General features: G+C 36.9%; 1 protein-coding gene across 3 annotated transcripts in view; it reads left to right on the top strand.

Moving 5' to 3' along the window:
- CYTH3 (cytohesin 3) overlaps positions 1-22,983 on the top strand; it is a 51,154-nt gene that overhangs the window by 20,267 nt on the left and 7,904 nt on the right. For 2 of the 3 annotated variants that reach the window (XM_054842971.1, XM_054842972.1), the window contains exons 2-9: positions 6,394-6,476; positions 7,018-7,082; positions 7,514-7,580; positions 11,540-11,658; positions 14,212-14,292; positions 16,348-16,460; positions 17,910-18,058; positions 18,861-18,972. In XM_054842971.1, the coding sequence (XP_054698946.1) occupies positions 6,394-6,476; positions 7,018-7,082; positions 7,514-7,580; positions 11,540-11,658; positions 14,212-14,292; positions 16,348-16,460; positions 17,910-18,058; positions 18,861-18,972 (789 nt within the window). Of the gene's footprint in view, positions 1-6,359; positions 6,477-7,017; positions 7,083-7,513; positions 7,581-11,539; positions 11,659-14,211; positions 14,293-16,347; positions 16,461-17,909; positions 18,059-18,860; positions 18,973-22,983 lie in introns of those variants that run through there. The other variant, XM_054842970.1, reaches the window with a different exon arrangement.

The following is a 22,983-nucleotide window of genomic DNA, read 5'->3' as shown; positions in this document are numbered from 1 at the left end:
ACTTGGTTGTGCAGTTACCATGCTGTTTCTTTTCTGTATAGAATAGAAATGTATTTCATATTTCCAATTTTTTATACTTTTGTTTGTTCTTTCAAAAGAAAAAGATGATGAATGTGAATCACCATGTAATTAAACCTACCTTGCAGTGGAAGTAAAAAACCCCCCAAAACTTAAAGATTTAGTGGTTCATGTCAGAGGGAAACTGTTCCTCTAAATTCCTGAAAACATATTTTCATGTGGTAATAGGATTTATATTGTTAGGCTTCCTCTTCCCCCCCCCCCCCGCCATTATTAGAAGCCCAAAAGGACAATATCTTAACTATAACTTCCCTGTAAAGTATCTCCTTATCCTAGAGTGAAAAATGTTTTCAGGAACATCTTGTAATGGTGGGATTTCCAGCAGCTAAACAACGAGAACAATGGATGTGAGTTTGAGATTCTCTTCTGGGTTTCACCATTACTGTGCTTTCTGGCCACACTGTCCCTCGTGTCTGAAAACTCGCAGAATGGCTCTGCAAGCCGTGGACTCAGTCCTAAATTCCTGATACCACTGGCTGGTAATTTTTGTATGTGAAAGGGTATTGTGTACAGGGTTATTTTCCCTCTTAATGCGAAGTGTGATCGCTCCTACGCTAGAACATATTCAGCAGTGACTAAATAGCAAAGATTAATGCGGTAAGGTAGTTAAAAGAAGGAAGCAACCTAATCCAGCTCGTTGTACTGATTGAATTTAATGCAGATACAGTTTGGTTTTGCACTGTGAAATAAATCTATTCAGGAGGATGTCCTCCTACAAAAACTTCTATGGAATTTTTAATAGCCGCAAGTGGTCACAGCTTTGTTTATACATCTTGTCTGAAAGCTGGAAAATGTTCCTATAATTAAGTTTAAAAAAAGGGAGCATGTAGGGGGAAAGGAAGAGAGAATAGCCTGAGAATATCCGTTGAGGCAAATGTCCTGAGACAATCAGATTTGTTCTCAGAGATGAATGTGTATTATTTTAAAGGCCAGAAGAAACATGTCTACCCGTTCTGTGTCTGGGTGAGGATAGGTTTGTTTAATTTTAAGCCATGCATTGTATAAATATCTTTACACTTGCAAGATGTTTCAGTTGCAGCGAAATTAAATTTCATCTAATTGTTCTTTGCTTGGAATGGAAATACTTAAGACCACCAATTTGGGGCTGACATGGAAGAAGGAAAATATTTATCTTTGTGAAACCAAAAAGTTAGTTGAGCAATGAGAGTCAGGGAGTTGTGTTGCTTCATAAGTGGAGTTACAAAATTAGTGTTTTATCTATTGTTAGATATTACTAGATGTTTGCTTTCTGCTGGCTATGGATTATTTTACTGTGTCCTCCTGAGAGACTGAGCTCTGAAGAGATGGAGTGAGATTGCTTTACACCTTGGCCAGTGACTGCTGATAGAAAGGCTAATAAGTAAAAAAAATGTAATTTAAACACATGAGTTTTGGTTCATGTAATACCACTGGAGGGCTGGAAAGGATTTAATTTTTGCATCTGAAAAAGGTGAAGGTATCGGGGATATGGACTTGGAAAGTACTAGACTTCTGTCTCCTATTATGGGATTTGCTTCCTATTTTCATTAACCTGTGGGACTTTCTTTGCAAGTTGATCCGTTGCAGTTCTTTCTCAATTTGGAGAAGACCTTTCTTTTTTTGGTACCTGCTTGCTCAAAAATGCTTCTTATGCCTTCATAAATGTCAGAGTTCTGGGCTAATGCTCCTGTTTGGATACTGTACTTGGGTTGTCAGTAGTGGAAAATTACTCAACAAAGTGACATTACAACTGCAGGACAATACGCTGATTACTGTGGCAAGCTACAGTTTGGGTTTTGTTTCTTTGCTTTTTTTTCTAACACATTTAGAGTAAACAAACCTGTATTAAAAGTGTGTGTTCCAGTAAGTGTTTGTTTACAGGAAATTCATTTAAGTACATTTACATTGTTACAGTAATTGAACAGAGATAGGCCAAATCAGAATATATATTTTTTTCTTTTTTCTTTTCTGTTGGTAGTAGGAGTAGCGACATATATGGTGATGTGTTTTAATCTCTCTTACTACTTGGCCAAGAAGATAATTTATACTTTCAACAACTTTGTTCCTCTTAAGTAAAGTATCAGTAGGTATATGACTTCCTATTTAGAAGTAGCTGAAACTCTGAAGTTTTAGCAAAAGGAAATGCTCTCCCTGTAAGCGAAAAGGTTTTCACACAAATGCCTTACATTAAAACGTTGTCTTTATTTAAAGATTAGAAGATAGCATGAAAGCATGCTGCAGCTGCAGTTTGTTCACTATACTGAGAAGCTTTTGTTCTTAGTATTTAAATGTTCACGCTAACTCCTCCCATCCTGTCTCCTTTGTGTTTAGATTGGTGAGAGACAAAAAAACTTGGAAATGACTGAGGACAGCTAGAAAATTTGTCATACAGAACAAATACATAACACGCATTCTATGAACTCTTCTGTGTGGAGGCTTTTGTGAACACAAGGTTAGAAAAAGCAGAAGTGTTCTAGCTGCTGAAGTCAAAAAGGTAGCTTGTGGAAGGAGTCCTGCCAGGGCAGATCATCACTTGTCATGTATCTGCAATATTTGCTTAGGACTGTAAAGATGTTTTAATGCACCATTGTTATTCGTCGGCCAGCTTTGATCTCCCGTTTGCTTGCCATGAGTCTAACATCAGCCTTGATGCCAAACATCTCAACTGTGGTTTTCAAATTTTTTGTGTAAATAAAATGAATATTTTTCTTTTCAAACTGGAAATATTCAAAGTGTTTTTTCCAATGTCTAAGTACACCTGGGCACCACAGCTCTACAGGTTTGCTTTCCAAAGAAAATTATTTTCAGGCTCTCTCTGTGGTCCCTGGATCGGAGGTTGCATAAGGCACCTCGTGCTCAAGTTAGATGGACTGATTGCCATTTGAGTCTGCCACTGAGGAAACGTTTTATCCATTTAGAAGTAGGATGTAGGGGGTCTTAATGTTTTCTAGGTGGTTTTGAATCATTATGGATCATTGAAAAGCGAAGAATATTTGATGTGAAAAACGCAGAGTAGATCCTTCCTTTTCCTTACTTGTAAGGAAAAGGTTTAACTAATGGTGGGTGCCTTTTTGTGTTAGTGGTTTTTTTGTTTGGTTGGTTTTAGCTGCAGTTTGATATGTATGGCAGGGGGTTGGAACTAGATGATCTTTGAGGTCCCTTCCAACCCAAACCATTCTGTGATTCTGTATCTTCCACTCTTTCTTTCCTGTCAGTTAAGGTAGGCACATCCTCCAATGTTAATATTTCAAAAGCCTTCATTGAAATACAGAAGTATTGTTAAATTTTATTTTAAGACAGAGAATCGGAATCAGGGACAATAGACAAAAGTCGCATAGCCTCCTGGAGCAGACACCTTCAGCCTCTGATGTTGCAGGCTGTAATGCCACATATAGTCTCTTAAGAACCTTTTTTTTTTTTTTTTTTTGTGAGTTCATTTTTCCATTGATAAGTTTTCTCATCAGCATGAACAGCAGCACTGGAGAAGGGAGGCAGTGATGATATATAACCGATAGAAGGGTGAGAATAAGGCAAACATCTTCAATATCTTGCCAATTTATGGTGACGATAGGACAGTGCACTTAGGAGTCATCCTGACAAGTCAATCATCCCTTCTCTGTGCTGGTACTGTTGAGTGGGAGTAAAATATTGACTATGCCAATAGTTTCTGGAAGCTGAGCAGTACTGTAACCCCCACTCAGTCATATCCTGGTTCTTTTATTCTTATCAAAAGATACTGGAATCCTTTGGCTCTGATATTAATACCGTTATTTAAAGATGTTGCATTAATGTGCAGTTTTCTCTAAGTGCTGTCTTCTAAGTGCTCTCCAAGTGCAGAATCTTCTTTTCCAGCATACTTTTCTTGTCTTGCATCTGGCAGATAGATACTTGATGTTATTTCCTAATGCAAAAGGCAGTCTGACTCCATTTAGTTTCTTTCCTTTTTGTCTAACAGCATCATTAATTATCCTGTGAGGGTTGTCTCTCTGCTGTGGCTGTGATCAGAGGAAAGGAGAAAACACAGCAGACAGTCTTTGGGTGCTGTAGGAGGATTGAGGTGTTTGATTTCTTTTCTTTGGTGGGTTGCTTGAGCACAGAAAACTGTCATAATGTGTGTTGACTCCAAATAGCAATTTCAGTTGTTCTAGATATTCCAAACCTGTCCCAAGGAGCTTTCACTGTGCAATGATGTAAGGGAGAAGAAACTGCAGTACCACTCACTGACATTCTGCTTTGGGAATAGCTTGTGATAGCAGCTAATCCATAGATTTTTTTTTTTTTTTTAAACACAGCTTGAACAAAAATCAAGCACCATCTATGAGTTCTAAATATTTAATGCTTAAAGATTATTTTCTGTTTGGGTTCTGATTAGTATTTCCAGTTGTCAGTGAAGGTGAGAGCTACCAAAACATCTGCTGTGGCAAAAAGTTAAAAAATTAAGGACTCTTACTAATACTAGTACTGCAAAATTTGAATCTAATTTCATCTACCGATGTAATACTGCAAAAACGCTTTAAGCATACTTGAGCGTACTTCCTAGCTAAGAGAGTGATTGTTTATACACAGTTTGCCTCTTTAATAATCAGCATTGGGTAATGGTCGTCTTTTTTTTTTTTTTTTTGTCAGTCCTCAGTTAACTGATTGGAGTATTTGTGGTATGTGTATGTACGTAGTGTGTGTATGGTCATAAAATCTCTTGGGTTTTGATGGTTTAAGATCTTACAGTATACGTGTATTTATAAGGTTTGCTGTGAAAAGAATCTTACGGTATTTGCATGTAAGGAATTTTTAGGAGGGGGTGGTTTTCTGGTGAGGTGAAGGGAAAAAGCAGGTAAACATACTGAAGTCTGGTATTCGTTCAACAGAAGACTGTCATTTCCTAAACTGGAACTAATTTAGTCATGTCTGTATCTGGAGTAGTTAAATGAGTTCATTTGCCATAATTACTTCATGTCTAACAAGATCTGTTGCCATTTGGATTTTATGTTATGATTTGGATCCTAAAAAGAAAGGAGCTTAACCACTGGATGTTGAAAATGATCAATATATTTCATTATTAAGATTTGAACAGAGGCTATGTTTCAAATGTGTCTTTAAAAATTTCCGGTCAAGCTGAACCTTTGCTTGTGATCTTGTTGCTACAGTCTGTTACATGCATATATGACATAAAGAAACAGCTTTGACCATCCCAAATGACTGCGTTTGTTGTGTGTTGCTGTTGGGATGGAACCATTTAAATATCTTAATAATTATTTTACTGAGCTAGAAGGAAAAGCTGTTCTATAATTAAGAAGCTATTTCCAAGAAAGCGTGTAGCATTAAAACTGTTATTATAGGATCATTGCAAAGGAGGTGAATATTTGTGGTTGATGTCTAGTGCTCTACAAGCGAGCGAGAGAAATCTCTGTCCAAAGAAGTTTCTTGCTAGGGAAAATCTAATTGTTCAAGAAAAACAGAGGTTTTCTGCAAATAACTTCTCACGTTTGCTGGTTGTCCGGCAGAGGGTAAAGGCTGCTGCCAGAGTGGGTGACAGCCGTAGCTGTTCACAGAAACACCTTTGCATCTTGCGTAGCAAGCAATTTGCGTCAATGGGGTAACATATTTGGTTTAGCATCGCCAAGGAGAGACCTAAAATTGACTTAAACACTTCAGACTCACTTAAGTTATGTTATGCAAAGCATAAGTTTATGATACACCGTGTTAAATAACTGATTCTGCCTGTGTATTTATTTGTATATCCTACTGATGGAAAGTATTTGCTGTTAAGGATATTGATAGTATTGTACTTATCTGCATCTCTGCTCTGCAAAGCAGCCAAATGAAGGGGTACTGCTAAAATTATGATGTCATCTGAAATCAGCACCAGGATACGTCTTGTATCTAGGTTTGGCCATTCTTTGACTTTTTTCCCTGAAAGATAGTTATGTTTTTTGAATCATAATTCATTCACATGCAGAATTTTGTTCTGTTACTGAAATAATTGGAATGGTATCAGACTTGAATTTGGCAGTTAAGCCGTAGAGCTGAATCTTACCCAATATTATATAGTAACAAGTTTCCTTTGATTGTCTAGGTTTCTTTTGAAAGACAGATTCTATCCATAGTCATTCATTTAATTACCTTACTTATGATTTTATAAAGTAGAATTCAATAAATTAGGTTTGGGTTTTGGTTGTGTTTTATTTTCTGAAAATGATCCTAGCTACAAAAAAACCCCCAAAACTAAAAGCCCTGATGTTTCATGTAAACTTACTTTTCTTAATCAGGTTTATTTAGTTTTCTGTGATGAGGTATGTTTGCGAATGCTAAAAGACTGTATATTTTGGTCTATTCCAGTGCCTGATGACCTTTCCCTGGAAGAAAGAGAAGAGCTTTTAAATATTCGTCGCAGGAAAAAAGAACTGATTGATGATATTGAGGTAATTGATTTATCTTGAAAGATTCTTAGAAGACTGCTTCAGTGGATTAAGTTACAGTCTAGGTTTTAAAAGCATATAAATAGCTTAAGTTAAAATATTGCTAATAGTGAACAGGATTTATGCATCATTTGTGTGCTTTCAAAAATGGTAACTTCAGTATTTATGTAATGCAATATGTGCACGTGTGCACATTTGATTTGTGTAATTAAGAACTTATTAAACAGCAGATTTGCATACAGGATAGGAGTGAGTGAGAAATCTGGATAAAGAAATCTTATACTGAAATTGGTAATCGCAATTTGGTCTTGATGCTCTGACATGAGCGTGCACTGGGAGTTCAGGTCCATGTGTTTAACAGTCATTCAGTTGTGGTAAAATCTTTAAGCTAAATATCTAAGAAAGCCATAAGGTTCATCACTTTTCTTTAGGTGACTATCAAATATTAGAAAATAAAACCCAATTGATCATAATAATATATGGCAGATAATTTCAAAAAGTGTTTCAATGTAGATTTACATATTGTCCTTCCTTCTTTTGGCAGAGATTAAAATTTGAAATTGCTGAGGTTATGACAGAAATTGATAATCTGACTAGTGTAGAAGAAAGGTAAGTAATGCTAACATATGGACATGATTCAATAAGACCTTGGAACAGGCCTTCCAGGAATAGAAAATAAAAATAGTTTTATCATGGTAAACAAACATAGGATCACCTTTATTCAGTCTGTTATAAAGTCTTTAAAGCCTTGCTTCATCCTGTTTGGGTGTGTCATTCTTTTGCATAGAGAATGTGTTGGATAGAATGTAGTATTTTAGACTGTCCTATTGATAATGATACAGTTCTCTGAAGCTGCAGTCGCTTGCAGGAATCGAAAATAGTAACATAATTTCCCCCCCTATAAAAAGTTAATATCTTGTTTTTGTAATAGAAAATACAAAGTAGCCAAAACACAAATTAAAAGAAGCTCATCCAGAAGTTGTTGTTTTTTTAAAAGAGCAACTGATAACTGCTTGTTCTTTCTTTTTCTCCATGTGTAGCAAAACTACACAAAGAAATAAGCAAATAGCCATGGGAAGGAAGAAATTCAACATGGACCCTAAGAAGGTAGAGAATTTTTTCCCCACTTGTCAGGAATCAAGTTCCTGCTTGTAATATGATCTATGACAAATACAGTCGTATTTTCTTAATAAAACGTTTCTGATAAGATAAGTTCACAGGCTTTATTTGTGTATCCTGTAACACACTGAGCAGAGGGTTAAATTAGAAGCAGTCATCTAATCATTTGCCAGTCACGTGTGCTTTTTTCACTTAAACCTTTTTTGATAATGGAGGTTTTTTATCAACAGTCAAATATGCCAGGTATTGACTGAGCTGACGTGCAGAAAGATTATTTGTACCTGATAGAGGTGTTCTATGTTGATATGTCCAATATAATTCTAAAAATATTCTGAAGTTTTGGTTATTAGTGAGGCCATAAGAAGTCTACCGTGCATTTAGTCAAGCAGTATAGTTAATTTCTCTGGAGTGCCTCTACTTTTCTTAAATAATTGTTAATTTTCTGGAAAATTCAGGGACCTGCAGATTCTCTTACAGACCTCCCCTGATTATATTTAAAAGAGCCACTTTGACATATTTGACCTTTAGCCTCACTTTTCATTTTACATCTTCCTTGCTTTGCTTTACTGCCTTCTGTTGTTTCTAATTGAGATTCCATTTTGAATTTGTGAAGAGTCTTCTTTAAGGTCTTTTGGAAATTGTTTAGCATTTGTTTTTTCTGTGTTTGTCCTTGACATGTTTTCTTTCCAATTGTACTGAATTCAGTTACATTTTGGTGGCTTGTCTGCAATGTTTTCTGCAATGTTCCAAGTACAGTGATGGCTGCTGTTCTTCAGGCTGTTTTCAATTTACCAGAAGCACTCAAGCACTTTGAGCTGTAGAACACTTTTTAAGCTACTGACGATGTCTTTTATTTTTATTTTCCATTTTGGTGACTGTCTAACTTCATTTCTGTTGAAGGCAGAATACCCCCAAATATTCTCATAGCTTGCTGTTGTCCTCCAGCTCTTTCGCATCCCAGAAGTTTGTGGCAAAGTCACAGGATGATATCAGATGCTTTCATTCCAATGTTAACTATTTTTTGTTACTGTTCTTGTTGGGTGAAATTGTTTCTATAAATAGATGCTGTAGCCGCATTGCTACTGTAACATAATTTAAATGTGGTAAACAGACTTACAGTAGTAATTTCTTAATAATGTCTATGAATCAGTGGTGGCCTGCAGTAGCTGGCTGCTTTAAAGCTAGATCATCTTGTTTGCAGCTGCTACTTTAAATTACGGGCAGCTAAAATATACGTCCTTCTAATGTTGAGAGAATTAACTTGGGGTCACTGTGAAAAGGATGTTTTTCTTTCATAAGTGGGAGGGAAGATGGTCTCTGGAGTTAGGAATGTGAAAGAACCGGGGTAATAATACGTGCACTGAATCCCCCAAGTTTTCTTCTTTAAAACCAAATAACAGAGATGTAATGTTTTCATATTAGCAGGAACACAGTGAGGTAATTTTCTTTATTTGAAAACCTTTACATGTTCTAGTGTGTATGTAGAGCAATTCTCCCTGCCCCACACAGGAAGTCCTCATTCCAGATAGCTGTGCTTAATGCCATTACGTGATGTAATATCACATATGTTGCTGTTTGGATTGAGTTAGCTGCCGTGGGAAGGGCTGTATTGGTAAAGTTTGTAAAACACTTCAAGAATCCCTGTGCGGAGGACTTAAAGCTGTGCTTGAGATTTGCAGCACTGGAAGTCAGTACTGCCTGTGCTGGGTCCAGAAAAGGAATTCTCTATGACAAAGGCAGGGTTTAAACAACTGCAAAATTTGTAGTTAAGTTATTGTAAAAGCTATGAAATTCAAAGCAGATTTCATTGCACTGACTTTAAAAAAAGTCTATGCAATATTTGTAGTGAATATTGAATATTTCTGTAGCTGTGAATTTTGTGTGGGGAGGTCAAACTAGTACAGCTGTCTTCCGTCTCCTGTCAGTCTACAGAAAGAAAATTTGCATCGAGACAAAAGATAGTGTAGGAGTTGATGGGGATTTGGCTGACCTATTTTACCATTTATTCCAGACGCTGGAGTTGTTGTCTCCAGACAAATTCCTTTTCCTGTCTATTTGACTTCTGGTTCTTCAACATCTTAAAAATAATTTAAAAAGAAGGATAAAAATATCCAGAAAAAGGAAAATTAGATTGATTTTTGTAGTATGTTAAAGTATCTGCTTCCGTGCGCAGGAATTCTAGTCATCTCCATTATCTTTTTCAGTAACTTGTACAACTTTTAAAAAATGATTCTGGTCAGTCTGTTTACACTAAGCACAAATAATCTGGTCCAGGTGTTGAACAAGGGAATCTGCAACTGCCGTTTCTGATGTTTGTTAGAAGGAAGGTTCTCTGCTGTTTGACAGAGCTGAGACAGCTTTTTGAATAACTTGGTATGGGAAAAAACATTATGTTTCATAGTCAAATGAATTTTTTGTGCAAATAGTTATCAAATAAGATTTGAAGGGATCATTTTTGAGAAAAGCTCAGCTATTTCTGCTTCAAGATAAAACAGATATATTCTTTGCCACACAATCATGTCTGTTCTGAAGTGACTTATATTAAGTTGTCAGAGTCAGAATACCAGCCTGTCATTGAAATTGTTTTCAGATGATGATAAAATTGTTTTGAGAGAATTGCATTCCGGACTTTTTAAAAAAATCTCTGAGCCTTATAATATCACAGTTCATTTTCTTTGTTAAATTAGGTCAGAAAATTGACTTTTTTTTGTCAGGCAGGTAATCATTTCATTATAAAAAGAACAGAATCAACCAAACAGAAGGATAATTACTTTTTTGAATGTTACTGCAGGGCCTCCTATGCTATATCAAAAAATAATGGAAACTTTCCAAGTTGTAATGAAATAAAAAAGAAATATATTCCACTTGCAGAAATTGAAAAACTTCTAATATTTCTGAAATTATGAATTATTCTAGTAGGAAAGATTTGGAATAATTTATTAAGCTCTTCTGTACATATTTGGAATCCAAAACATGAAGGTTACTTACAGCTGCCACTCCTACTTCCTTTCGTCTTTTTTTGGGTGTGTGGTGGGGGGAAAAAAAGAGCGCTATATCTTCATGACCTGCTGAGCGTTGGAATAACATCCCTTCCATCCTTTACATAATCTTCATATAACTCTTAGTCTTCTTTCTTTACTGCTTTGCAGAAAGTTCTCTGGCCATCCCTAGAGTGTGCCAGTTATAGGGCCAGTAATGTATGGAGGCATAGGAGTCCAGGGGCTTGGTCAAGTACCCACTGAGGGACAGGGTAAGACTCTCCTCCTGGCTTTGATAGAAGCTCCGTGGTAGAAGCTTGACTGGTTCGTGAAGAGTCCTTTGTGAATAGTCTAGTTCAAGTCCTTTGTGAATAGTTTAGTTCCAGCACAACTAGCAGTCACCGATAATCCCAGTGTCAGCATAAACTCTTTTAAACTGGTTTCAGTATCTTCAGCCGGGACTTCCACTGCAAGTAGTGGCTTGATGTATTGGGTTGCAGTTTGTAGGTTATAACAGATGTTTTATTTTGTGTCACGGTGGTAATTAAGTTATTCCTACGTAGCTCTTCATTATATGATTTTACAGATTATGTCTCTGGAGACATTTATGCAATATTTTGAAGAGGCTAACTCACATTAACTCCAAAGAGCAACATGGAATCATTATTCAATTAATATTTGATATTTCTATTGTTGAGGGATTCAAACTGCCACCTAGTACTTCCAGCCTTAAAAACGTGTTCTCGTTTTAATCTTTAAACCAGTACTAAATATTGCCTATCTAACTGAAAAACATTTGTTTACCATTTCATTAAAAAAAAAATCTATCTGTAGGCTAATGTAATTCTTAATGTGCTATGTATATGTCTGTGTCAGTATTTTAATACCAAATGTTATGAGTGGTATTTACATAAATGCTTGTGGAAAAAACCCATAACATTCCTTTTCCTCTGGAATTGCTCTTCCTAGGGAATACAGTTTCTGATAGAAAATGACCTCCTGCAGAACACTGCAGAAGACATTGCACAGTTCCTTTATAAAGGAGAAGGATTAAATAAAACGGTAATTGGAGATTACCTCGGTGAAAGGTAAAATGAAATTATTGAAACTTTGCTCTCGAGTTTACAAAGCATACTTATGGATTTTGGTAGTTACCTTCCTCTTCACAGGCTGCATGAGAGCGCTGCTCTACTACTCTGAGATCTATAAAAGCTACAGCAGGAAGTAAAACTACTATGGTGTTGTGAAAGGGGTTTTTTTCTGTTAGGTTGTTCTTTTTAAATGGGTACGTTGTGGAGTAACATTTATTTCATCGTACCTTACTATTTTGAGAAAATACCCTTAATTTGGCTATAGTGCAGAATTTAATACCGTAAGCTTTTGGAATGTCTGAGAGTTGTATTGCAACAGTTCTGGTAACTCTTGATACTGTGCCCAGACAAGGAGTGATTTACAATCACTAATAATTGGATGGTAAAGAAATTACTTGTTAAAATGAGTAGTTCCTGGGACAGTAGTTACAAGCAGGTTTCGGTGTTGTCTTCTTCCCTGCACACAGACTTCCCATAAGTAAGTAGGCGTCTCAAAGGGCAGCCACACCGTATCTTTATCAGTCCTAGTACAATAAACACGCAACACGCGTATTTATGCGTACTATTGCAAAACACAATCAAAATGCAAATTACTTCCATTGCTGTGCAACCCAGGAATTGATTTTGAAAAAGGCAGCAGAAAGAGACAGAAGTCAAGAGTGGGTCGGAGTATGAGTCTCTACGTGCTTGCACATGTTCCAGCTCAGGTGCCAGTTACAGAGGTTGGGAAGTTGACTCATTTAGGATATGCTCCTGTAGCGATATGTTCTGGCAGATCCCTTTTGAGGCACCCGTAATCTGTTTACAGCATCAATGGCTTAGTTTGTGCTCAGCAATTTCCTCCTGACTTCAATAAAAACTTTCATTAAACCTATTAAAATATGTATATTTTGAGAACAGATCTTCGCTATGAAGTTTCTGTGCAGTATTTGTAGACATTTCAACAATTTTTATACAACAGCATTATGTTGCTTCTCTTGAATATTTGGGTAATCAGTATTATAAAATCACTTACATGTTAATGTCCATAATTGCAAAACTGTAACAAAGCTTGTATAAAGCAGTCTGTCTTCATTTTTGAGAGCTGCTTTCTACCTTGGTATTGTCTTCTGAAATATTTCCAGTTTTTCTAGCCCTGTTCCCAGAACCCCTGTACTCATACAGAAAGGTCTTGCCAATATATCCAGGCCCACTGGAATCATCAGTAGTATTTGTGTGGTTATATACGGGTTCATATTTAAAATACAAAAACCAAACTATTGCTCATTCTTTTGCATCCTTAGCATGGATGCTGCTGGGCAGCACTGTGGTCTAATCTGAAAATACAGGGCAACCTTTCTCAATATTGAGCATGTATACAGATAAATATGCAATTCAATACAAAGTAGCCCCATTGAGTGCTGTCTTTTATTATACTATCATGCCACTTTATTTCACTGCACTGGAAAGCAGTCATGCAGTTGAATTGTGCATCACTAAATTTGATGAGAAATGCTTTGTTTTGCTTGACAGAGCTGATGTGTTTTTCTGTAAACAATATGGGGATGTCCTAATGAATGTATAGTTCATTTTAAGGTATTTACTCATGAGTGTTACAGGTTAGTCTGACTATGCAGTTGGTCAGTAATGCAACAGATAACTCTTGGTGGGTGCACACCTTTCTATTTTCGGGTGGAGGCTGATACGCAACATTCTGTCTCGATGATGTATTTAAAGCACACCCTGAGGATTATAAACCTTTACGCTACTGGCATATGAACTCAGTGGTGGTGTAGACTAAGTTCTGTCTGCATCCAAATAGTTTTGTGTTCATTAATGTTCAAGTGCTACTTTTGCATTTAAACACCTTTGTATCAAAGCATAATTTGGCTCATGATTTATGTAGCAATAGAAAAGGTAGGTGAGAGGAAGCCAGTTCAAAACCTATTCTGATTTTAGTAAACGTTCATTGTAACAGTTTTTGAGAATGGAGTAAGAATATAGTACGTACTAAGTGGCTTTTTTGAAAAGCTGTTCTTTTTCTTAGGTACAATCAGTTGAAACATTTCTGTTCCTCATCTTTGTACATAAATTAATATACTATTTTAATATTTTCTGTTCTTAGAGGAAAAAAATGGGATAGTTTGTTTTTCATGTGTTGTATGGCTAAAGAAATTAATCTTACATTAACCATTTTTTAAGAGTTGATCACAATTTCTGCAAAAGACTTTTTACTGGATAAATTTATCAGGTATCATCCCATATCAAGGCAGGTGCAGTAATAATAACGGTGAAGCAAAAAAGGCCAGGCCGTTTTTGGGTCATTTAAATAAGCATTGCTAAAATCAATTCAAGTGTACTTGCTCTTGCTAACGTACTTTTTTAATGCAAGCAAAAATGGGCAAAATATTAGCGTTAAATATTAAAATACCTCTCAAATGTGTAAACAATTTCTGATGACTTGATCAGTATGATAATTTATTTCCTTATTCTCAGAAGCAAATAAAGATAACTAACAAGCCTTTAAAGTTCAGAACCGTAATTGTCCATTTCCATTTTTGTCTTCCATAGAGATGAATTTAATATTAAAGTTCTTCAGGCTTTTGTTGAACTCCATGAGTTCGCTGATCTCAATCTTGTACAAGCCTTAAGGTGAGTAAAGTCTGTCTTTTTTCTGACCTGAGCTTCCTTTATTGAATTGCACGTTCATATGAGTCACTGTGTTATTTGTCAGAAAGCTGATCTACAGCTCAGCACGATGTGCGTGTCACTGTGCAAGTTAGCAGAGACAGCTCTGGTTTAACCCTTCCCATTGCTTGTGTGTGTGCTGCCTTTGAAGGTGAAAACTTTTATTTCAGTCAAATACAAACAACTAAAACAGCCATAAGCCTTTGGTGTGCCTGCCATATGTGGACATTTGAAGATCTGTTTTCTGTCTTAGCACAATGATAGGGAGAAAACAAACAAACCCCTAACCCCAGCAAATAAATGATTTCCTTTGCTGCCGTCTTCTTTCTCCTTTCCTTCCACCTTAACTTGTTCCTCTGGGCAGGGAGGAGGGGAATCCTGCTGACTGTAATCAGTGATTATGTTCAATTACAGGGAGGTAAACTTTGAATCGAGTAATTTCCTTCTACTTTCCTCAGTTTCCCACTTGTCATGTGAAAGAAAGTGTAATATCTTACTATGCTTTTTTCCTTTGCTGAGTGTACAGTTTACTTCATTGCTCTGGGATGCCAGCATACAGTGACCTTGTGGAGTGGAGTCCCTTCTTGTCTTGGTAGAAATCCGTAATAGATCTAGCAAATTAAGTTGATTTAGACAGTTCTGCCAGTTTCGTTGCCACAAGTGACTCCCTCCTGACACCAGATAAATTGAAATGTCTGTGTGCTCTTTGTCTCTGGTGCAGTGCCTTGTGATGTGGAGTCAGAACAGCTTTGCTATGGTTGAGTGGTGTGGTGATGATAACTTGAGCTGCCTGAGGCTTCAGCTAAGGAAGCCTTTTCTCTGGCTGCTGAAGCTTGTCTGGGAGGCTTCATATTCCTATCTCTTTTACCCAAATTAACGTTAGGTTTGACTTTATTCTTTCTAAGCAGCTGCTACTATTAAATGTTTGTATTTTGGTAGCTTACAAAATTCGTGATCTGGGTTGGAACCTTGCACGAGGTGAGTAAAAGACAGTATATAGAGCTGGCAAACTAAAGATGGCCTGTGACACTTTAATACGATGTTCTAAAATGAATACTGATGAAGACAGGAATAAATCCTTGTTATATTGGCACCTGGTGTACAGGGAATATCGAGAACTCGTTTTGCATGGCAGAGCATGTAACTTTGCTGATTTAGATCCTGGTTTAATTTAGATATTTCTTTTGCTAAGAAAGAAAAGAATAAGTGATTAAATTCGTTGGAGCTTTTTTGCGCCACAGTATGCCAAAAGTGAATTTGTGAAGACTTCCGTCCTGTATGCATTCCAGTGTACCTATATGTAGAAATAGTAAGTTATGAATGTAAAAATGTAAAAACTGTATTTCAGTTCATGCTGCTAAACAGGAGCACAGCCCTCCTGCATATATTACAAAACTACTGAGGTGATATCATGAGTCTTTCTTTTTAAGATCTGGGCCTGATTCTTGTAGGGTGAATTTACACTAGACAGGCAGCACTTCTCCAAGCGCTGGGGGTTTTCTTGCTGTTGTTACTATTTTTTAAATGTTTTCAATGAGTTCAAGTAAAGATGTTAAGTGTTTTTGTATTCCTTGTTTCTCTCCCCTACCAGAAATACTTTATGTAATACATCTTTTTACATTGTAAGTAAAGTCTAGCTCAGTGTTTATTGCTTTTAGTAGCCAGGAAACCTAGGGATGATTGAACTGATTGTTTCCCCATAGCATTCTCATGGCAAAAATGGGATGCATACAGAAAATTGTTTACTAGTCTGGAAAAAGGAGAGAGTCTCAGAACATGAACTGCCATATTATCTTGCCTGATAGCATGCAGTGTTGCTGGCTGAATTACTGGGCTAGCCATCTGTGCATGTTGCTTTATAATAGCTCCTGACTTGTGTGTTGAGAGATTGAGAACATATTTCTAGGACGTTTTATATAGACATTGCTGATTTGTGTTTGTTTGTTTCTGATTATTAGTAATATATGTGTAGTATATAAATACCGGTATGAGTCTAACAGCTATTCTTCCCGTCTGTAGGCAGTTTCTGTGGAGCTTCAGACTCCCAGGAGAGGCTCAAAAAATTGATCGTATGATGGAAGCTTTCGCTTCACGCTATTGCCTTTGTAATCCAGGAGTCTTCCAGTCTACAGGTTAGTCACAGGAAACAATAGGAGTTCTTAAGTGTGTGTATATACTTTTTTGGATCATATATGTTCTCCTACATCTGATGAAGGAGATGGTGGGACATTTTGAAATTCCAAATAAAATAGTATGTGAAATGAGAAAATTCTGAGAACTGAGAAAAGGCAATTGTCCTATCCTACACTCTGTTTCCAGGAGGTGCAAGATTATGGTCAGAATGCATTCCCATTATTAAAACTTAAGTATTAATATATATCTAAGCCAATTAAAGTACGAAACACACTTTAGAAATGTCACCAAAAAATGGTGAATTGGAAAAGTAAGGTTCTTGGGGACTTAAAGACAGAAGAGACCAATAGGTTGGGTAGTCTCATCTGTCAGTTATAAGGACTTTATCCTGATTATCTCTGTACCAAGTCCACTTGGCTATACGTGGCTATAGTGTATTATCTAGAAAGGCATCCATCTTTGTTATGGGGACTGTATCCTTTCTCTTCAGCAGTCTGTTCAGCAATAGTTTATCTCAGCTCTCCATTGAATTACTTGGTTTAGAATTACTCAAGTCATAAAAGCTAACAAAGCTTTGTGATACTGCACAGAACACCCTAGCGTTCTGGCGTTGTAGGTCTGTTTGGTTATATACACACGTGGCTTGCTGTTGGTTGCTTAGATTGAGGAACAAATAGGCTAGGAAAAGGTTAATGTAAAGCAAGTCTGCAACAGCTAGAGAGGAAAATACTTATTGAAAACAAAACGCTGAAGATGCAAACGCGTTTTTCCTCTGTGTAGCAGAGAGATTTCCATCCTGCTTTTTCTTATACTTTATGTTGTATTTGAATTCTGGGAGAATTTACCATAATCCTAACCATGTCAAGACGCATAATAAGATCTCCTTTGTGATCTTTTAATATTATTCAGTTGTGCTAGCCACCTCGTGTATGCCAAGACATTGAATCAATGTCATTTTTAGCCTGTTTAAATGCAGTTCAAGTATTATTTTGGAGAGACTGTTCTTTCTCTTTGGAGAAAACATTGGAAGTACTTTGAGTAGGAGTCTGATTGACCAAGTCTATTATAGGCGCTACCAATGTGATCTAGGCAAGATCTGCGTACAGAGAATGTTTTGCCCAAGAACACTTCAGTGTTTCAAGTGAAATGCTAATTTAAAGTGATAGCAATGATTTCAAAGAGTTAAAATATTTTTTTTTATTCTCTTGTACTGTTTTTCTCATACTGGCTTTTAATTTGAATTGTTATGTATTTTTTTTCTTAGGCTTACTTCAACACTTTAAAGAAAGATTTGAGACTTTGCTTTCATGTATAGTGTTCAGGATTTTTTGACTACCTGTTTCTTTTTCTTTATCAGTCAGGATGAGCTGTATATACTCATTTTACAGGTTTGTGCCACAACACAGATAATTTTTCAAATTAAATATTTTTTTCAAATCTTATTTTAGATACATGCTATGTGCTTTCATTTGCGATCATTATGTTAAATACCAGTCTGCACAACCACAATGTAAGAGATAAACCAACAGTGGAGAGGTTTATTTCTATGAATCGTGGAATTAATGAAGGTGGAGACCTTCCAGAGGAATTACTACGGGTAAGTTAGACTGGGTAAGACAAGGCATTGCTTTGTGTTTTTAGTAGGAAACTTAGAAGTGTGTACAACAGTTCTCAGGCAAATTTGTCAAGGGAAAGTAAGAACATAATCTTCTAGCATGCATAACCATTTGAGTAGCTGAAAGAAGCATTTTCTGATACTCACAGCTGCTTTAAGCTAGTTCTCCCTATATTGAATCTTTTGTTGAGGAGAGGAGATTCCAGCGAAAGCGCTCCATATGTCTCTCAGTAATGTACTGATGGCAAAATTCTTGTGGAATTGACTTCTTACAAAAAACGTAGTATTTCTGGGTAAGTCAGAGAAAGCCAGGAAAAAAAAGAGCAAAAATCATTGTTTTGCTATTGCCTCTCATTTCTTTCCATGTGTGTTGTGGAGCTTCCTCCTGTCCCTTGAGATATCAGTAAAAATACTTCTCTAAGACAGTGTGATGGTCTAAACCATTTTCTGAAACCCCAGATTCATTTGGCAAAACTTGTACTAAATTAGACCTGAAGCTGAAACCTTGGAAATAGTGAATGCTGAAGTTAAAGAAAAAATGTCTTTGCTAGGAATACTTGTAAAGTCTGTAAAAAGAGACACTTGTTTATGGATGAATTAGTTTAAAATCAAACTTAATCATTAAGTAGTAAACAAAGATTGAGAAGGGATGGTCCAGAATTTTATGGACAGTATTTCCTATGCTTTTTACACAAATAGTCTGAGAAGTAGTAAGATGTCCTGGTTGCACTTTCTGTTAGACATTTATTAATGAGGTCTTTTTCCTCTTTTTTTATTCTTCTAGAATTTATATGAAAGTATTAAGAATGAGCCGTTTAAAATTCCGGAGGATGATGGAAATGATCTAACGCATACATTTTTTAATCCAGATAGAGAAGGTTGGCTGCTGAAATTAGGTTAGTTATAAGGGCAGTTTTGCTGCTATATGTTTGTTTGTTGTTAGCATGTTTGCTGCTTCTGTGTCTTATCTGCTTTCTTGTGAAGGTAATAGGATTAACTTTGTAATTTGTATTTAAAAATGTATGAACCAAAAATAAGTAACTCCTTTACATCTGAAGGTTGTTACTTCTTATTTTACATATCCAAATTAACAATCTTGTTTCAAACTTTGGAGTTTTATTTCTGACATATGAGAAATAAAAACTCGGCGACAAAAAGGAAACTCCATATGGTATTTACCACATGCCGTGAGTGATAAACAACAACAAAATCTCCATAAGATGGTTTCAGAAAACTGTGTGATATTTCAACTCAGTTTTCTGTGTACAGAAGAAGGATTTCTCTTCAAATAGTTATTTTTGTATGTCTTTATTTTTCCATATTATTTGTGAGTTTCTCTTGGTTTGGTTTTGGCTATGATTTTTTAATGAGTGGTTTAAATGTGCCTTCTTGTTTTCCTTATGGCCTATGACCTATCACCTTTCTGTTCTGTGACTGGCTGTCTCTGCTTATTCTGCATTAGGAGGTACGTATTTGATTGCTTTCCAGTCCCCTCTTCTTCAGTTGCTCATTCTTTTGTTTTCTTCCTCCTTCCTCCTGTTTTTTTCTTTTCTTTTTTTTTTTCCAATCAAATTTATTGTAGCATTTTGCTTTTTCACTCAGCGTCACTAACAGTATCATCAGTGGTACTCTGAAAGACTGGCATGTCAGTGTCTAGCTCACATGCAAGTGTCTTCTGCAAAAGAAGAAAGTGTTTAAATGTAAAGCAGAAAAGTAAAGATGACTATTCAGCATACTTTTCTTCTTCCCTGAAGCACATAATAAGGGAAAAATAATTTCTACTGAGAGAAAACGTCGTCTTACTCTTGTAATGAAGTTCCAGAGTGATTTTGTTACTTGCATCAATTCTATTAGATTATTGAAAGATTGATTACATTTGAACCATGCATTTGTAAAAGCTGTTCTTTTTCCTGCTTATTTTCTTTTGTAAGTAGTATATTTAGCTTACTTAACAGAATCTTAAATGAGCACCAAATGTAGGGTTGTGGAAACCTGTGTTAAGTAGCAGTCTCCTGGCACTGCAAGATACCCTTGTGTACAGGCTTTTAAAACTGATGGGATTTACTTTTTCACTTGGGCTTAGGGAATTTATTTACTATATAAAGGAGACTGAAATTTTATTTTAACATTTGTTTTTCAATGAAATAAACCTTTTTTTTTTAATCTATAAAACACCAGTACATGCTCCAATAGAGTCAGTTGTTGGCCATTTTAATGTGTAACCGCTTGTTAAAGTAGAGCGAACTTTGCACTTGGAGAATGGTGACTCAAGTGTGAAAAGGGATGTGTGCTGGGGAGTGCCCGTGGAGGTGGGTATGGTGAAAGTAGAGCCTGGTTAGAGCCATGGGCCCGCTCTACTGATTGCACCTGGAAATTAGCGGTCACGCTAGTGCTGGAAAGAAATAGACGTGAAAAGGAAGCATTTGGAATTCATTCACGTGCTCTCCAATGTCTCATTTTGACCTCTGTGCTACAGATGCTATAGAGCTCTTTGTTTAACTACAAAAAAGCAAAGCTCTTGCTTTTTGATGTGCGTTGGCTCAGCTGGCACAATTTCAAAGATGACTTTGCAGCTTTTCTCCATTTTGTAGCATGAGACAATGGCTATCTCAACAGAAGAGGCTTTCAAGATGATGTAGATAAAATGTCCTTTCTGGAGAAGAGGTTGGGTATAAGCCCATGCTGTGCACCTTTCTGTTGCCAGTGCGCTCTCATATACTGAGAGTGCAAGCAAGAGCGTGAGTGTGTGTAGAGGAGTGACAACATCCCTTGTGGAAGGAACTGTCAATAAAAGACACATAAGAGATCTAATAAAAAATAGACAAACACAGAAATTGAAGAAAAAGGGTGGCGGAAGGTCAGTGAGAGCTGCCAGATACTTCTACACAGTCCGACTCTGGCTCTGGCACAAGGTCAATAAACCCAGCGTTTCATTGCGTACAGTGCAGATGAGAGACAGTGAGCAGAAAACCCAGTAGTAAAAACATGTGTGAAACGGAAGGGTGTTGCAAGTAACACTCCCACAGTGTGAGGGTTATTTGAATAAAGAAATGAAACATGTCCAGAAGCCTCCGGTGAATCAGCCTGTAAATGCGTGAAGCTGCGCTTCCATGAAAGACTGCATTTTTTTCAGCAGACACAGACTGGAACAGACAAACACATTTTGCTAGTTTAGATGCATTGACCAGAAATAAACCTGGCAATCTTTTTTTAGTTTTCTTTCTTTCCTCTCCCTTGAGTTTCCTATTTGCTAGGAGGCTTAAACTGTCCATTGAGAGTGCTGTCTTGCTCCACCTTGTTTGCATTTTTACAGTCCTTTCTGTTGGGAAACGCTGCTTGTGAAATGGGTAAGGTTTCCTTCAGTTCTGGAAGATGCTGATATTAAAAGTTTTGGTATTGCTGAAACGCTAAGGAGGCTCTCTTCCTGCGTGAGAGTTTAAGTGCTTAGTTGTGATAATACTTAAAGGCTGAAACAGAAAGTTTTGTATAAAACTATAAATATGACTAAGACAACTCTCAAACCCTGAGTATATCAAGACAGTGTTTTGTATTTGGTATTTCTTACAGTCAACTCTTCCCATTTATCTACTTGTGCCCCTCTTTTTAGTATTCCAGCTCACCGTATTGATTATCCTCTGGGCAGGAGATGGATATGGTGAACCTTTCGTAAATTGTAAAATTCACCTGTCCTAAAGAGCACCCTAGTTCTCTAGCCTGGCATTGGGTTTTAGGAAGCTGGATTTTAGAAAGCTGGGAGGGTGCAAAATGCTTTTGGAGAGTTTGCTGCTCTGAATTGTTCAGAGATGACTTTGTGCAAGTCCGAGTGCCAAACCTGGCAGCCAGACAGCAATTCTGGTTTTATCTGTCTAGACTCAGCTGGTGCCTTTATATAGACATCTTTATCTTGGTAAACTGAATTATCATTCAGTTCTACATCGTTTGAAGCATGGTGTAATGAAAATGAATGCTACAAGTAAAAAACTGGAAGCTGCTGAGCGCTAATGAATCCTTGCTTAGAGCAGCTTGAGACATTATGAGCTTTTAGATTTTTCTACATTCTAGTGATGTTGGTACCATGAAATTTTCTGCCATCTATTTTAAGGTATTTTGAAATTGTTGTCTGTGCTCTCTGTCCTAATGCCCAAGTTACAATCGTTTTGCACAGGGAGGCGTTTCCTTGCCTAAGCCAGCTTGGTTTGCGTAATATTTTCTTCTAATTAGAGGGAAACTGTGACATTATTCCACCAAACTGGAGAGGAAATGATTCAAGCCAGACACATGATCATGTTAATTTTTTCTGCCAGTCAGGCAGTTACTGAGAGCTTGGAGATTGTCCAAAAGCTTCGCATCCGGGCCCACCAGCGGTGCTTATCCCAATGGATCTGTCCTTGAGAGGATGTCCTTTCTCTTCCCTAATCCGGGGCGAGAGAATAGCGGTGGTCGGTCAGGAAACCGGTGCCTTCCGATACCTGCCTGGCCAGTTGCTTGTGGTGCTCTTCTAGGTTGAGGCAGTTAACGTTGGGGTTAAGGTAAACTTCTTTTTCAAAGAAACCCAAACTTTGATCCAATCATCTGTGTAACTGTAAATTTCTGAGTCCGTTACGCCTAGTGGTATCTAAATGGACTGAGAAGGAAAAAACATTCTTGGTGTGTGCGTGTCTCTTTCCCCTCTAAAACTTCATATAAACGTGCTGAAGATTTGGGTAGTTTTCTAACTTTTTAGATACGTTGCTGCCTTTAGTCTTACGGCCTTTTTAAATTTTGAATTTGGTGTTTCCTAAGTCATTGCCAATTGTTTTTTCCTTTAGTACAGGTGGCTGCTTTTACCTTGTTTTCTAGTTTGTACTTTGCCCAGAGTTAAAAAATAAAATAAAATCCTATCTGGGTTACAGAGGTGAAGAGGGTTT

Source organism: Grus americana, chromosome 15 (genome assembly GCF_028858705.1).
Source record: "Grus americana isolate bGruAme1 chromosome 15, bGruAme1.mat, whole genome shotgun sequence".
In the NCBI taxonomy this organism is placed as follows: Eukaryota; Metazoa; Chordata; class Aves; order Gruiformes; family Gruidae; genus Grus; species Grus americana.
This window is presented reverse-complemented; position numbering and strand designations above follow the sequence as displayed.